This window comes from Berghia stephanieae, chromosome 7 (assembly GCF_034508935.2).
Source record: "Berghia stephanieae isolate SIO BIC M18660-M18661 chromosome 7, UCSD_Bste_1.3, whole genome shotgun sequence".
Taxonomy (NCBI): domain Eukaryota; kingdom Metazoa; phylum Mollusca; class Gastropoda; order Nudibranchia; family Aeolidiidae; genus Berghia; species Berghia stephanieae.
Genome location: NC_088366.1, coordinates 2,631,156 through 2,645,474, shown reverse-complemented (window position 1 = coordinate 2,645,474; position 14,319 = coordinate 2,631,156). Strand labels below are relative to the sequence as shown.

At 37.7% G+C, this 14,319-nt stretch overlaps 1 protein-coding gene across 3 annotated transcripts in view; it reads left to right on the top strand.

Moving 5' to 3' along the window:
* The window catches only part of LOC144976348 (CD109 antigen-like), a 69,533-nt gene that overhangs the window by 50,223 nt on the left and 4,991 nt on the right, over window positions 1-14,319 (top strand). For all 3 annotated transcript variants that reach the window (XM_078920594.1, XM_078920593.1, XM_078920595.1), the window contains exons 30-36: window positions 177-345; window positions 749-993; window positions 7,466-7,627; window positions 9,431-9,499; window positions 10,190-10,353; window positions 12,165-12,339; window positions 13,708-13,813. In XM_078920594.1, the coding sequence (XP_078776720.1) occupies window positions 177-345; window positions 749-993; window positions 7,466-7,627; window positions 9,431-9,499; window positions 10,190-10,353; window positions 12,165-12,339; window positions 13,708-13,813 (1,090 nt within the window). The remainder of the gene's footprint in view (window positions 1-176; window positions 346-748; window positions 994-7,465; window positions 7,628-9,430; window positions 9,500-10,189; window positions 10,354-12,164; window positions 12,340-13,707; window positions 13,814-14,319) is intronic.

Here is a 14,319-nt window from a genome sequence, read left to right as displayed (position 1 = left end):
TTACACCTGAGTAAGTGAGAAAATGTGAGCAAAGCGCTTTTTCCAAGGACTCAACTATGGGCCCAAGCGAGACTCGAACCCAGGGCCTTCCGATCTGTAAGCGAGTGTCTTACCACAAGACCACAGAGCTGCACACATATGATATGATATATTCTTGTGTATTTCTAATGTCCCAGGATGCAGCAGCCTGTAAAACCACAGCTGTTCGAGATGCTGCAAACTACCTGGCAGACAACATTCGATTTGTCAAGGAGCCGTTCCCAAGAGCCATTGCCACATATGCCTTGACTCTTTCCCAGAAGAGGGCTCCTTTCAAGGAATTGTGGGATATCAGGAGAAACGATTGTGAGTAATTTGAAATGTTCTATCTTCTATTGTTCCTTTTTTTGTTTCTATCTCCCATCTACCTTTCATCTTATTCTATCTCGATGTGTGTACACTTGTTCTTGCCTAAAAGAAAATTGTAAAGTTTTGCACAGGGTCTTTTCTGGGTCTTTTGCTGGGAGGGAGAGAGGGAGCAAATTAAGAAATTTGATGGTGTGCTCTTGGAATCTACATCTGTTCCCTATTTGAACTAATTTCCCCTTTGTCTTCCTTTTTCTTGGGTACTTTGATTGTAATTCTAGAAGTTTTTACTATCTCATTTCCTTTGTTTTTACTGGCACTGATATGATCTTAATGTTTTGCAAACTTGAAAACAAAAAAAACAAAACATGTCATGCACTGACACATTTATTTCCTCTTCCAGCCAACAAGGTATATTTTGCGGACTCGGTTGTCTACCCAAACCCGACCAGCAATATCCACACCATCCAGTACATTGACCCACGGCAGGAGTTGATGAACGAGGCCTATGCTGTCCAAACGACGGCTTACGTCTTGATGGCCCACATCAAGGAGGACAAAGATGGAACAGCTGACCACGAGAGGGATGATATGATGGCTTGGCTAAACAGCATGAGGAACTCAGTGGGTGGAATGGCCTCAACACAGGTTGGTTGATTGGTTGTGTCCAATGAATGGTCAGATGTGTGCATGTTGTGTTAGTCATGAATGGTCAGATGTGTACATGTTGTGTTAGTCACGAATGGTCAGATGTGTACATGCTGTGTTAGTCACGAATGGTCAGATGTGTACATGGTGTGTTAGTCATGAATGGTCAGATGTGTACATGCTGTGTTAGTCACGAATGGTCAGATGTGTACATGCTGTGTTAGTCACGAATGGTCAGATGTGTACATGTTGTGTTAGTCACGAATGGTCAGATGTGTACATGCTGTGTTAGTCACGAATGGTCAGATGTGTACATGCTGTGTTAGTCATGAATTGTCAGATGCTGTGTTAGTCATGAATGGTCAGATGTGTACATGCTGTGTTAGTCACGAATGGTCAGATGTGTACATGCTGTGTTAGTCACGAATGGTCAGATGTGTACATGCTGTGTTAGTCACGAATGGTCAGATGTGTACATGCTGTGTTAGTCACGAATGGTCAGATGTGTGCATGCTGTGTTAGTCACAAATGGTCAGATGTGTCCATACTATGTTGGTCACAAATGGTCAGATGTGTACATTATGCTGTTTTAGTCATGGATGGTCAGATGGTCATTAACAGCGTTGTCTCTGTCATAAAAAATTGTAATATCGCCTAACAAGCGTCATGTCTCGTTTTACATGCGAAATGTTGCTGTTGGTTTGGGACTCCTTTTAAAGTGCTTTGAACACATAAAGTGGATATTGCGCTCTATTAAAAAAGCTCAAAATCTCAAGTCACTGTCTCAAGTCATCGTCTCAAGTCACTGTCTCAAGTCACTGTCTCAAGTCACTGTCACATGTCACTGTCTCAAGTCACTGTCTCAAGTCACTGTCTCATGTCACTGTCTCATGTCACTGTCTCAAGTCACTGTCTCAAGTCATTGTCTCAAGTCACTGTCTCAAGTCACTGTCTCAAGTCATTGTCTCAAGTCATTGTCTCAAGTCACTGTCTCAAGACGCTGTCATGTCAGGGTGATATTCATGCTTAAAACAAAACAAAATTATGTTTAAAAATTCAAAACCTTAACTAAAGTTTATTCTTTCTTTGACGTGTATGAATAAAAATTCATGAAGGGCTGAAACTTCATATCCAATCCAATCCATTCTATTGTAGCTTCAATGCTGAAGATAGATGCAACATGTGTGTGTGTGTGTGGTGTGTTTGTGTGTGTGTTATGCGGGATGGTGTTAGGCTATGGATCTGTATCACAATAATAGTAATAATAATAATAAAAACAATAATAATAATAATAATAATAATAATAATAATAAATAATAATAATAATAATAATAATAATAATAATAATAATAATAATGATAAAAACAATAATAATAATAATGATAATAATAATAATAATAATAATAATAATGATAATGATATAATAATAATAATAATAATAATAATAATAATAATAATATAATAATAATAATAATAATAATAATAATAATAATAATAATAATAATAATAATAATAATAATAATAATAATAATAATAATAGATATTTATTTTCCATAATTATGGCAATTTGTCATTTAGTTACACTTTTTATAACGTTATATGATAACTATAATATTGAACAGTACTTATTCTCTCTTTCTTTCTCTCTCTCTCTCTCTCTCTCTCTCTCTCTCTCTCTCTCTCTCTCTCTCTCTCTCTCTCTCTCTCACACTCTCTCTCACTCTCTCTCTCTCACACACTCTCTCTCTCTCTCAATATCACACACGCACACACACACACACTCTCTCTTCCTCTCTTTCTTTTATGTCCTCTTTCACAATCAAAGATACTGAGATTGATCCCAGGTGCAGTCGAGTTTTTTTTTTTCTGACCCCCTGTTCACCCAGCAGTGATTGGATAGATGGATATGTTAGATCGGGTGGAAAGTACTTTGCGATAGACTAGCATCCTGTCCAAAAGATATCAAGCAATTGCTCTTGTCCGTTTCACGCTATAGAAACCAGGATAAATTCTGGCTCCAGAGGCCTAAAGGCTCTTAAGGTAACAGAAAAAAATGTCATACTTGTCAGAATGTCTCGAGTTGTTGGGAGTGTCACGGCTTTTGAAGCTTTTAGGGTCATTTTTGTTCATAACCGTCATGACCAGTTTTTGGTTTTAAAAAAAGGTCCAATTTCTTTGATTTGAAAAGAAAGTTGATATTATCTTATTATATATTCGGCAAATTGGATTTTTTGTAGCACTCAGACTCTGAAACCTCTGGACCAGTCATCAACAAGTATTGCACGGTGTTTACAATTGGCATGAAAATGGTTTAAGTGTATCATGAGATTGATTTAGACACCATGATCATATGGAAACTGACAAATCCCATCGAAAACAGATGCCATCTTTTTTAGCATGTGATTTGTGTTTCAATTTTCCGGTTAGCGATTCTATCCAGGAGGTGGGAGTACTTGCATTGTATTGATAACAGTTAATGGTACCTCTCATTATTTTGAATACAATCAATTTCACATTATTATTTATTTCTTCGAGCTTCGAGCGGCAACATTTACATGAAATTTATATATCGCATTTTCCGCCTTTTAACATGGATAAAGAATTCTACAATAAGCGAGTGAAATATATAAGATATTGAATTCAGACATCATCATCATTGCCTTTTTCACCCTGTGTCAGGGTATAGGCCACAGACAAACAGTTTCCATCCTTCTCTATCCTGAGCTAACCTTTTAATCTCATTCCAGGTCTTACCACTTCTCTGTATATCAGCTTCTTTAATTCTTCTCCGCGGGTGGTTGGATGGGAGCATCACCCTTGAATCATATACCTATGATGTTCGCATGGGTGTACGATCCGATAGTGATGTCGTTTCTTCTTCTCTTTACTAGCCTATCCTGCTTCTTTGGTTTGTGATTGTATTTTTGACAGGGGATATTTTTTTTTCTGTAAATCTTCTGCCTGTTTGTTCTTGGTTATTTATAATTTAGCTTATGATATCTTTAGGTTATGATTTTGATTTACATTTGTACTATTTTTGTTAGATTGCTTGTTTTTTTGTTTCAGCGGTCTCTCATATAACCTCAATTGTGTGATTGCTTGTTTTTTTGTTTCAGCGGTCTCTCATATAACCTCAATTGTGTTGGAAGAGACCTAAAGCAACAAACAAACAAAAATTCTTCTCCATGTTCCTCGTGGCCTTCCCCTTGATCTTCTGCCCTGAGGGTTCCAGTCCAATACTTTCTTTGTTATAGTGGAGTCATTCTTTCTAAGCGTATGTCCAATCCATCTCCATCGTCTTCTTCCTATTTCCTCTCCCACTGTTTTCTGCTGTGTTCTTTTCCATACTTCTTCATTTTTTATTCTATCCATCCATTTTATTCTGAGTAGCTTATGCATGCACCTGTTTACGAAAATCTGTACCCCCCTTATACATGTCTGTGATGTGTTCCAAGTTTCACAACCATACAGTAGGACAGACTTCACGTTTGAGTTGAAAAGTCTTAGCTTTAGTTGAAGGGAGATATCTTTAGTTCTCCAAACTCTATTCAAAGATGTGAATGCAGCCTGTGCCTTTCCTATTCCTGCTTTCACCTCTGATTCCGTGCCTCCATCCTTGTCAATTATACTTCCGAGATAGCAGAAAGTGTCTATATCTTCGAGTTCCTGATCTTTTACTTTGATCTGCCCTTTTACTTTGATCTGCTTCTTTTGACGCGTACCTATCCTCAAGACCTTTGACTTTGCAGGGTGAATTCTTAGACCAATTGATTCCGAGAGGCTGTTTATAATTTTGGTTTTTGCTTGCATCTGGTCCTGGTCGTGGGACAAAAGAGCCAGATCATCTGAAAAATCCAGATCATCCAACTGTGTCCAGGGGGTCCACTGTATCCCATTTCTTCTCCCTTTGGAGGTTTCCTTCATTAGCCAATCAATGGCAAGGATGTACAGGAATGGTGAGAGCAAGCATCCCTGTTTGACACCAGTCTTAATTTCAAAGCTGTCAGTAAGCTGATCTTCATGTACAACCCTGCAACTTGATCCTTCATACATTTCCTTAATGAGGTTTACTATCTTTTCAGGGAGTCCATAATGTGCCAGAATTTTCCACAATTATGCTCTGTCAATACTGTCGAAAGCCTTCCCATAATCCAGAAAGTTGACAATAAGAGGAGAGTTCCATTCTATAGGCTGTTCCACTATGACTCGCAGAGAGGCAATCTGGTCGGTGGTTGAACGGTTTTCCCGAAAACCTGCCTGTTCGTCCCGCAGTTTAGCATCTGTTGCATTCTTAATTCTCTCTAAAATAATACGGTTGAAACATTTACTGAGGTCCCCTTTCTTTGGAAGCTTGATAAGATGTCCTTCCTTCCAATCCTTTGGGAATATCCCGTTATTCCAGATTCTCTCAAACAGTGGGTGCAGGGCCTCAGCATTTCTTTCAGCATCAACTTTTAGAGCCTCCGGTGGAATCTGGCCTGGTCCAGCAGCTTTCCCCCTTTTCATCTTGTTAATGGCACCCACAATCTCTGCTATCAATGATGGATCACAGTTAATTGGTAGCTCATTCCTTGCAGGCAAAATTTCTGGCTGGTTGTCTGGTGGTGGTCTGTTCAGAAGGCAGTTGAAATGTTCCCTCCATCGTTCAGATTGAGCCTCTTTTCCAAAAATAGTTTTCCCATCTTTGTCTTTGACTGGTATCTCTGGTTTCCCATATTTTCCAGCAAGTGTCTTGGTAGTTTGATAAAGGATCCTCATGTGTCCTCCTGTCGCTGCTGCTTCTGCTTTCTCTGCAAGTCTGTTCATGAATGCTTCCTTGTCTTTCTTCACAGATCTTTTGACTTCCTTAGCTATGGCTTGATACTGCTCTTGTGCATCCAGTCTTGAAGCCCTTGTTCGGCTTGCATTCACTTGTTCCTTCCTTGTTCTCCTCTTTTCAATAAGGTCCAAGGTGGTTGGACTTGTCCATTCTTTATGTTCCGATTTCTTTACACCCAATACCTAGTGGCAAGTTGTTATGGAGACTTCCTTGATCTTTGCCCAATGTGACTCTACGTCTATGTCCTCCTCGAGCTCAGTAAGAGGTTGGAATCTATTACTCAATTGTAGTTTGAATTCCTCATTCTTTTCCCCATCAAGTGCATTCACCTCGAATTTTCTTCTTGTATGTGATCTGGTCCCATGTTTTCTGAGTCGGAGCTTAAGCTTTGCCAATAACAGGTGGTGGTCTGATCCAACATCTGCCCCTCTCCGTACTGTCACATCTTCCAATGAACGTCTTAATCTTCGAGAGATACAAAAATGATCCATCTGATTCTCTGTCACAGCATCTGGTGAGACCAAAGTTGCTTTGTGGATCCTCTTATAGGGAAACACTGATCCTTCAATCACCAAACTGTTGAATGCACAGGAATTTTCAAATCTCTCACCATTATCGTTCATTTCTCCCATGCCATGACGTCCCATATTACCTTCATAACCTACGTTATCCTGTCCCACTTTAGCATTAGCATCTCCCATCAATATGTTGATGTCTTTCCTTGGCAACTTGTCAATGACTTGTTGTAGCAGACTATAGAATGTATCTTTGTCCTCATCTGCTGCGTCATTTGTTGGGGCATAGATCTGTACAATGTTCATGCTGATCTTCTTACTCCGTCTTGTAAAGGACGCCATGATGATCCTTTCTCCGGGTTGTTCCCATCCTCTCAGTGACTTCTAGGCAAACTTGCTTAGAATTATTCCTACTCCCTGTGTATGAATCCCGTCCCCTCTCCCTGAATATAAAATCTTCTCCCCAGACTTGAGGTATTTCTGTCCGGATTGTATCCAGTGGGTTTCGCTTACTCCAAGTATATGCAGCCTGTATCTTCTCATCTCAGTCACAACTTTAGAGCTTTTTCCTGCTTCATACATGGTGCGAACATTCCACGACGCAATTCGAAGCTGCTTGTTTGGTGAAGACGTAATCGGGTCAGCAGTGACCTTTCGGCTTTGTTGTCCTTCACAAATTCTGTAATTCCAGAAACTCTTCGGTCGCCCAAGCTGAAAAAAAGATTTGGTTTGTCCGTCTGCATTTCTGTAACGATTTGAGTTTTACTGAAAGGGGTGTTAACCCTTTGCCAACCCCCAACCTGGAGGACTAGGTGACTCAAAGATGGGGAAATCACACACCATTAGTCGCCTTTTACGACACGCTGGCTTGGCGTTGGGCTATTCTTGACCCTCTCAGTTGAGGGACCCCGGACACCACACGGGGAGAATTCAGACGTGCCCAAATAAAAAACTGCATGGAGTTCTCTTATGAAGTCACAAAATGTATTGTCTATTAAGGGTTCAAATTTTATTCAACACATGAATCTTAAATTTAGAGTTGATCAACTTATCATCACATTTATTGAAAGGGGAACTGTTCATTGATCGGACAGCTATGCTTGTATTTATAATTATCTCCCCTTTTCCTTGGTTACAGGACACCATCATAGCATTGGAAGCCTTGTTCATGTTCACCGAAAATGATAAACATCGTAGCGTCTTTGATCTGCTGGTCCAGACAGAGTCTAGCTCAGCTACCAATTGGAAGAGCAGAATCGAACTCAAAAAATGGAACTACGTCAGTCTTCACAATTCCTATGTAAGGATAATTTATATCAATTCCTATATAAAGTTATATCAATTTATATGTAGGGATAATTTATATAAATTCATATGTAAGGATAATTTATATCATTTTATATGTAGGGATAGTTTATATCAATTTATATGCAAGGACAATTTATATCAATTCATGTGTAAAGTAAAGTTATATCAATTCATATGTAAGGACAATTTATATTAATTCATATGCAAGGATAGTTTATATCAATTCATATGTAAGGGTAATTTATATCAATTCATATGTAAGGGTAATTTATATCAATTCATATGTAAGGACAATTTATATCAATTCATATGTAAGGATAATTTATATCAATTCATATGTTAAGTAAAGTTATATCAATTCATATGTAAGGGTAATTTATATCAATTCATTTGTAAGGATAATTTATATCAATTCATATGTAAGGGTAATTTATATCAATTCATATGTAAGGACAATTTATATCAATTCATATGTAAGGATAATTTATATCAATTCATTTGTAAGGATAATTTATATCAATTCATATGTAAGGACAATTTATATCAATTCATATGTAAGGATAATTTATATCAATTCATATGTAAGGATAATTTATATCAATTCATATGTAAGGATAATTTATATCAATTCATATGTAAGGATAATTTATATCAATTCATTGTAAGGATAATTTATATCAATTCATTTGTAAGGATAATTTATATCAATTCATATATATATATATATATATATATATATATATATATATATATATATATATATATATATATATATATATATATATATTGAATCGTGTTTGATACAAATATGGTACGGATAGTGCTCGACATGTAGCAATGGAGCGAATTATTATTTTAATATTTACCACAATGACTGACTCCAACATTGTGGTAAATATTTAAAATATATATATATATATATATAAATTTAAAATAAGGATATCAATTGATATGTAAGGATAATTCATATAGCATGGTATGGAGATGTTTGGTCTTGAAAAATGGTTATGCTATACTTGAATTTGTAAATATAGGTAAAACAATAAATACATGAATAATAACGGCTAAATTGATAGATAAATGAATAAATAGATAAGTAATTTAATAAACAAATAAATTATTTTTTTAAAAACTAACAGATAAATAGATAAACAAACAAATATATTAACAATATAAATACACAAATAAAATAATGAAAAATGATAGAATATGAATAAATAGATAATGAATGAATGAATAAATTGATACATCTTTGTTAATGCTCTCTTGCCGAAAATGATTTTATATTAAGTTATATTTAGAAGAATATCAAGAGGAATTATATGTTGGTCAACTGAGAGTTTATTGAAACTCTGCCTTGACAAGCACTGAGACCACACTACATAAATATTTATAATAATAACGAAAGAGTGAAAATGGAAAGGCTTCGTATGGGAACAAAACAGACAATGGACGTTTCGGGTACAAACCCTTCGTCAGCACAACAATACACAAATAAACGTGGAAAACAAATAAAATATAATGAAAAATAACTTGTATCGTTGCAGTATACTGCAACCACCATTGAGTACAGACGATACAAGTTATTTTTTATTATATTTTATTTGTGTATTGTTGTGCTGACGAAGGGTTTGTACCCGAAACGTCCATTGTCTGTTTTGTTCCCATACGAAGTCTTACCATTTTCACTCTTTCGTTAGTATTTTACGATCACCGGCTTCAGGCAGCCCTTACCATAAGTATTTATAACTGAACATTGAGGTCAGTAAAATGCTTACTTTTTTCCTGTCCCCAGCTACCATCTGACAAAGTCTGGGGTTACGTCTCGGCCGTGGCCCAAGGCAATGGCAGGGCCATGTTACAGGTAATCCTTCAATTCAACAAAATTATATAAACAATGGATTTTTTGTTTAAAGCGAAAAAGAGCAAAAAAAAAAAAAAAATAAAAAAAAAAAAAATAATAATAATAATAATAATAACAAATAAAAATAGAGAGTTTTTGTGTAGAGCAATATCAATTAGATGTGTTCAAAGGGATCAACATGTGTCAATGTTAAAAAAAAACTTTTAAAAAAACAAAAAAAACTTCCTTTATCCATCTGTAAGGGGAAATTTTTCTTTATGGTCTATTCCAAGGGATGACTGGAATTACCCAGGCATCAGCCGCAGTGCAGTGCTGCAAATTGAGCTAAGGCTAGGTGACTTGCTCAAGGCCACACAGCACGATGGGTAATCGAGCTCAGTACCTTTTGGGTATGAAGCAAAGACCGTACCACTGAGCCACACTGTCCATACAAATTTCTCCTCTCTGCTATCTATACATATTGTTATCTCCACTCCATACATATATTATTTCTATAACCATTTCCCTCTCCTTGCATATCTCTTGTCCAGCACACCACCAGAGTGAATGTTGAATACTCTTGGCTACTGAAGACTCCACAGCGTGTCAACAATGACCCCAACGACTGCTATCTATACATATTGTTATCTCCACTCCATACATATATTATTTCTATAACCATTTCCCTCTCCTTGCATATCTCTTGTCCAGCACACCACCAGAGTGAATGTTGAATACCCTTGGCTATTGAAGACTCCACAGCGTGTCAACAATGACCCCAACGAGGACCCCATTCGATTCTTCGACGTCTACATCGATGACCTTGACTTTAGTGGTAGAAATCAGTCTATAATGGAGATGGACATCTGCTGCAGGTAAGCTGGCAAAGTAGTAGTAGTAGTAGTAGTAGTAGTAGAAGTAGTAGTAGTAGTAGTAATGGTAGTAGAAGTAGTAGTAGTAGTATTAGTAGTAGTAGTAGTAAATGAATGAATATGGTTACAAAGTCTCTATGGACGCTTGCCGTGAATGTGTGCGTCACTTCGAGTTTGTCAGCCTGTTTCTATTATCCAGTTAGTAATCTGCCTCCATAAATCTCTGTCTAGTGCAAGTGTTCTTAGCTTTAGAATATCATCATGTGTGTTAAGGTGCTGAAGCAGTTGGATGTTTCCTTGTGTTGTTGAAATCAGTTCTTCAGTTGATGTTTCTGAATGTATTTGATATTCTTTTGAGATCTTGATTCAATGTTGTTGGAAGTGAAGTTGGTGTACACCCTCTGTATTTGGCTCTTTGTTTGAAGTAATCATCCATTGAGGTTTGTGCTGGAATATTTTCATCTCGTGGGAGCACGTGTCCGAACAGTTTCTATCTTTGTTTCTTTATACACGTACTGACTGGTTGTACTCTTGCATCCGTCATATATACTCCTCATTACAGATTTTGTCTGGCCAATGTACCCCAATAAGCTGGTAAAGGCTGAAGGAAATTGTCACTTACTTGCTCACTTATCCAAACCAGCGACCCACTGAGCTCTAACCCTTCAGTCTTGTGCCATGACGTAGAAGTTAGACGTCTTTTGTAGTTGTTCCATATGACTATACACTTAATAAATAGAGGTGCCTAAATGAGTCGATTAAATGGAGATAAAGATAAAGGGAGTAAATCTGACTCATGAATGTTTTGTGTTGTTCGTTCATGAGTCAGATTTACTCCCTTTATCTTTATTTCCATATGACTATACAGTGTAATACTGATGCTTGGATTTGGTGGTAGAAATGTGCATCTCAGGTCTTCAAGAGGTTGACATTCAAGCAAGTGGTGTGTTACTGTTTCATTGGGGTGTTGACATAAGGGACAGGAAGGGGATGTGTCTTTTGTAATTTTTGCTTAAATGGCTGTTGAGTGGCATGTGTTGTGAGGATACTGTCAATTCAGAAAAGTGAGTGGAGCAGGCACTTATGTTGATCATAACAAGAAATGAAGTGAGTAGGAAGTGCCAGAGGACAACTGATAATAAAAACGGCTCGAACCCATGACCTTACTGGTACGACAACTCTGCCTGGCCTGGGAGATTGTGACTCTACCATGTGTGGTTGTGTTTGCGTGTGTAAGAGAGAGGAATGCTGATATACATGAATATAATGAAAGAACAGGTTCGCATTGATGTAATGTTTAGGAGAAGTACTCACAACTCCCCACCAGATGAAACCTATCAGCACACAAAACCATGTGTGGTCTGACACTAATTAATTAATGAATTAATTATATTGTAATGAGGTTTTAACTTTATCCTAGAAAATCTGGTCCAAAAACAATAACAAAGAGTTGAGTCAAGTCGAATCTGTTCCCTCTATGACTGATGGGATATGTCAGTGTTACATTTCAAAGCCTCAGAACAGAGATGTGTCTCTCTCTCTCTCTCTCTCTGTCTCTCTCTCTCTCTCTCTCTCTCTCTCTCTCTCTCTCTCTGTCTCTCTCTCTCCTCTCTCTCTCTCTCTCTCTCTCTCTCTCTCTGTCTCTCTCTGTCTCTCTCTCTCTCTCTCTCTCTCTCTCTCTCTCTCTCTCTCTCTCTCTCTCTCTCTCTCTCTCTCTCTAACACACTTCATCTTTAAAGTCGTGTTGACTGTTACAGTGAAAAAGAAAAAAAATGGATAGAATTAAAATTTTATTTCTTTGTTTTGTCGACCAGCTGGGCCTTCACGACTAAGAGTCTGACCTCAGGCCTAGCCGTGCTGGAAGTGGACATCCCCACGGGGTTCATCGTCATGAACGACACCCTCCGTGACTACGTACGGTCAGGCATCGTACCCAACCTCAAGAGGGCCGAGTTTTATCAAAGGAAAGTCGTCTTCTATTTTGAATACGTGAGTACGACTTTATTCAATGAGAGCCATCTGTATTCTTACTTACTTACTTACTTACTTACTTTCTTACTTACTTAATTACTTACTTACTTACTTACTTATGTATCCGAACTAGCGACCACCTGAGTACTAGTCCTTCGGTCTTGTGCCATGACATAGAAGTTAGATGGCTTTTGTAGTTGTTCCAGGTGACTATACAATGTGTTACTGATGCTTGGATTTGGTGGGAGAAATGTGCATAAAATTAGGCCAAATACAAATATTTTGCACTCAAATTTAGTCAAACCCCGATTTTTCAACTGGAATTTTAATGAAATAGTGGTAAAAAAAAAATTGATTCTCTTTTATTTCATACCAATGAGAGGTTGAATTTTGGGACTGTTTACATTTTTTTCTTTGAAATTCAGATTATTTTTTGTTGACAGACAAGATTACCCATAATGCATTGTGGACATTTTGTGACAATTTTATAAAAAAAAGGGGAGAGGGTTGTCTTTATTTCTGATGGAGAGAGTTTGTAACCAAATAAAATGCAGTTGTTGAAACATTCGGAGGCCAACTTGGAGCTGATCCAGATCTGTCTAGGACTGGAATAAGTGATATTATTATGATATCTGTGAGAAGGAAAGATTAATCAGAATGAAAAATACAAGAAAAATTAGACATCCAAAAAGCCTGCCTCGACTACCCCCCTACCACCACCACCACCACCTTTCATGGCAGGCTTTTAGTAGAAGCAAGTTGATTATTTGGGATATTTCATTTTACTTTATTATTATTTTGGGGGGTCCCAATAGCTCAGTTGGTAGAGCACTCGCTTCACACACAAAAGGACCATGATCGATCCCGGGTGCAGCCGAGATTTTTTGTCTGACCCCCCCCCCCCCATGTCCACTCAGCAGTGATTGGGTAGCTGAGTCTGTTAGATTTGGTGGAAAGTACTTTTTTCGATAGACTAGTATCCTAGGCAAAGAGTAGCAAGCAGTTGCTTTTGTCCATTTCACACTATACTATAAAAACTGGGATAGACTCGGGCTCCATGAGCCAATGGCTCTGAAGGACTACTTTTGAAAAATCAATTTTTGTATTTCTGCTTTGACTTGCACTATTTCATGTTTCTATCCTTCACCTAATTTACCACTTCTTACTCAGGTGTAAAATGAGTACCTGGCCGTTAACAGCATTTTCTCTAATATCGTCTAACAGGCATCATGTTTCGTTCTTTGTGATATGTGTTACTGTTGGCCGGGGACCCCTTGTAAAGCGCTTTGAGCACGTTTAGTGGATATTGCTCTATATAATAGCTCATTTTGATTTTTATTTATTTATTTTTTTTTTTTTAATTTCTTTTAAATTTTTTTTACCTAGCTGGACCAGAGTAAGACCTGTGTCCATTTACGTGGTGACCGATGGTACCCAGTGGCCAATTCTACCATCCAACACAAGCTGAAGCTATACGACTACTACGAGCCTGGTAAGTAGTTGACATGTCAGATAATGAAATCCCTTACTCAGATCTCCTCTCAACTCCCTCCCTCCCCTCCCTACCCCCATCCTCTTCCTGTTCTTACCACAAATCTGATATATAGAATAGCAACAAAATGCTCCTCTATAACTCCTCCTCCCCCTCCCCTTTCCTATCGTCTTCCTGTTCTTACCAATAATCTGATATATAGAATAGCAACAAAATGCTCCTCTATAACTCCTCCTCCCCCCCCTCCCCCTCCCCTTTCCTATCGTCTTCCTGTTCTTACCAATAATCTGATATATAGAATAGCAACAAAATGCCCCTCTATAACTCCTCCTCCGCCCCCCCCCCCTCCCCTTTCCTATCGTCTTCCTGTTCTTACCACAAATCTGATATATAGAATAGCAACAAAATGCCCCTCTATAACTCCTCTTTCTTCCCCCCACCCCTTCTCAAAACAGTGAATTAGTATCTAGATATAAGCATTTTTTTTCATCTATCTATCCATCCAT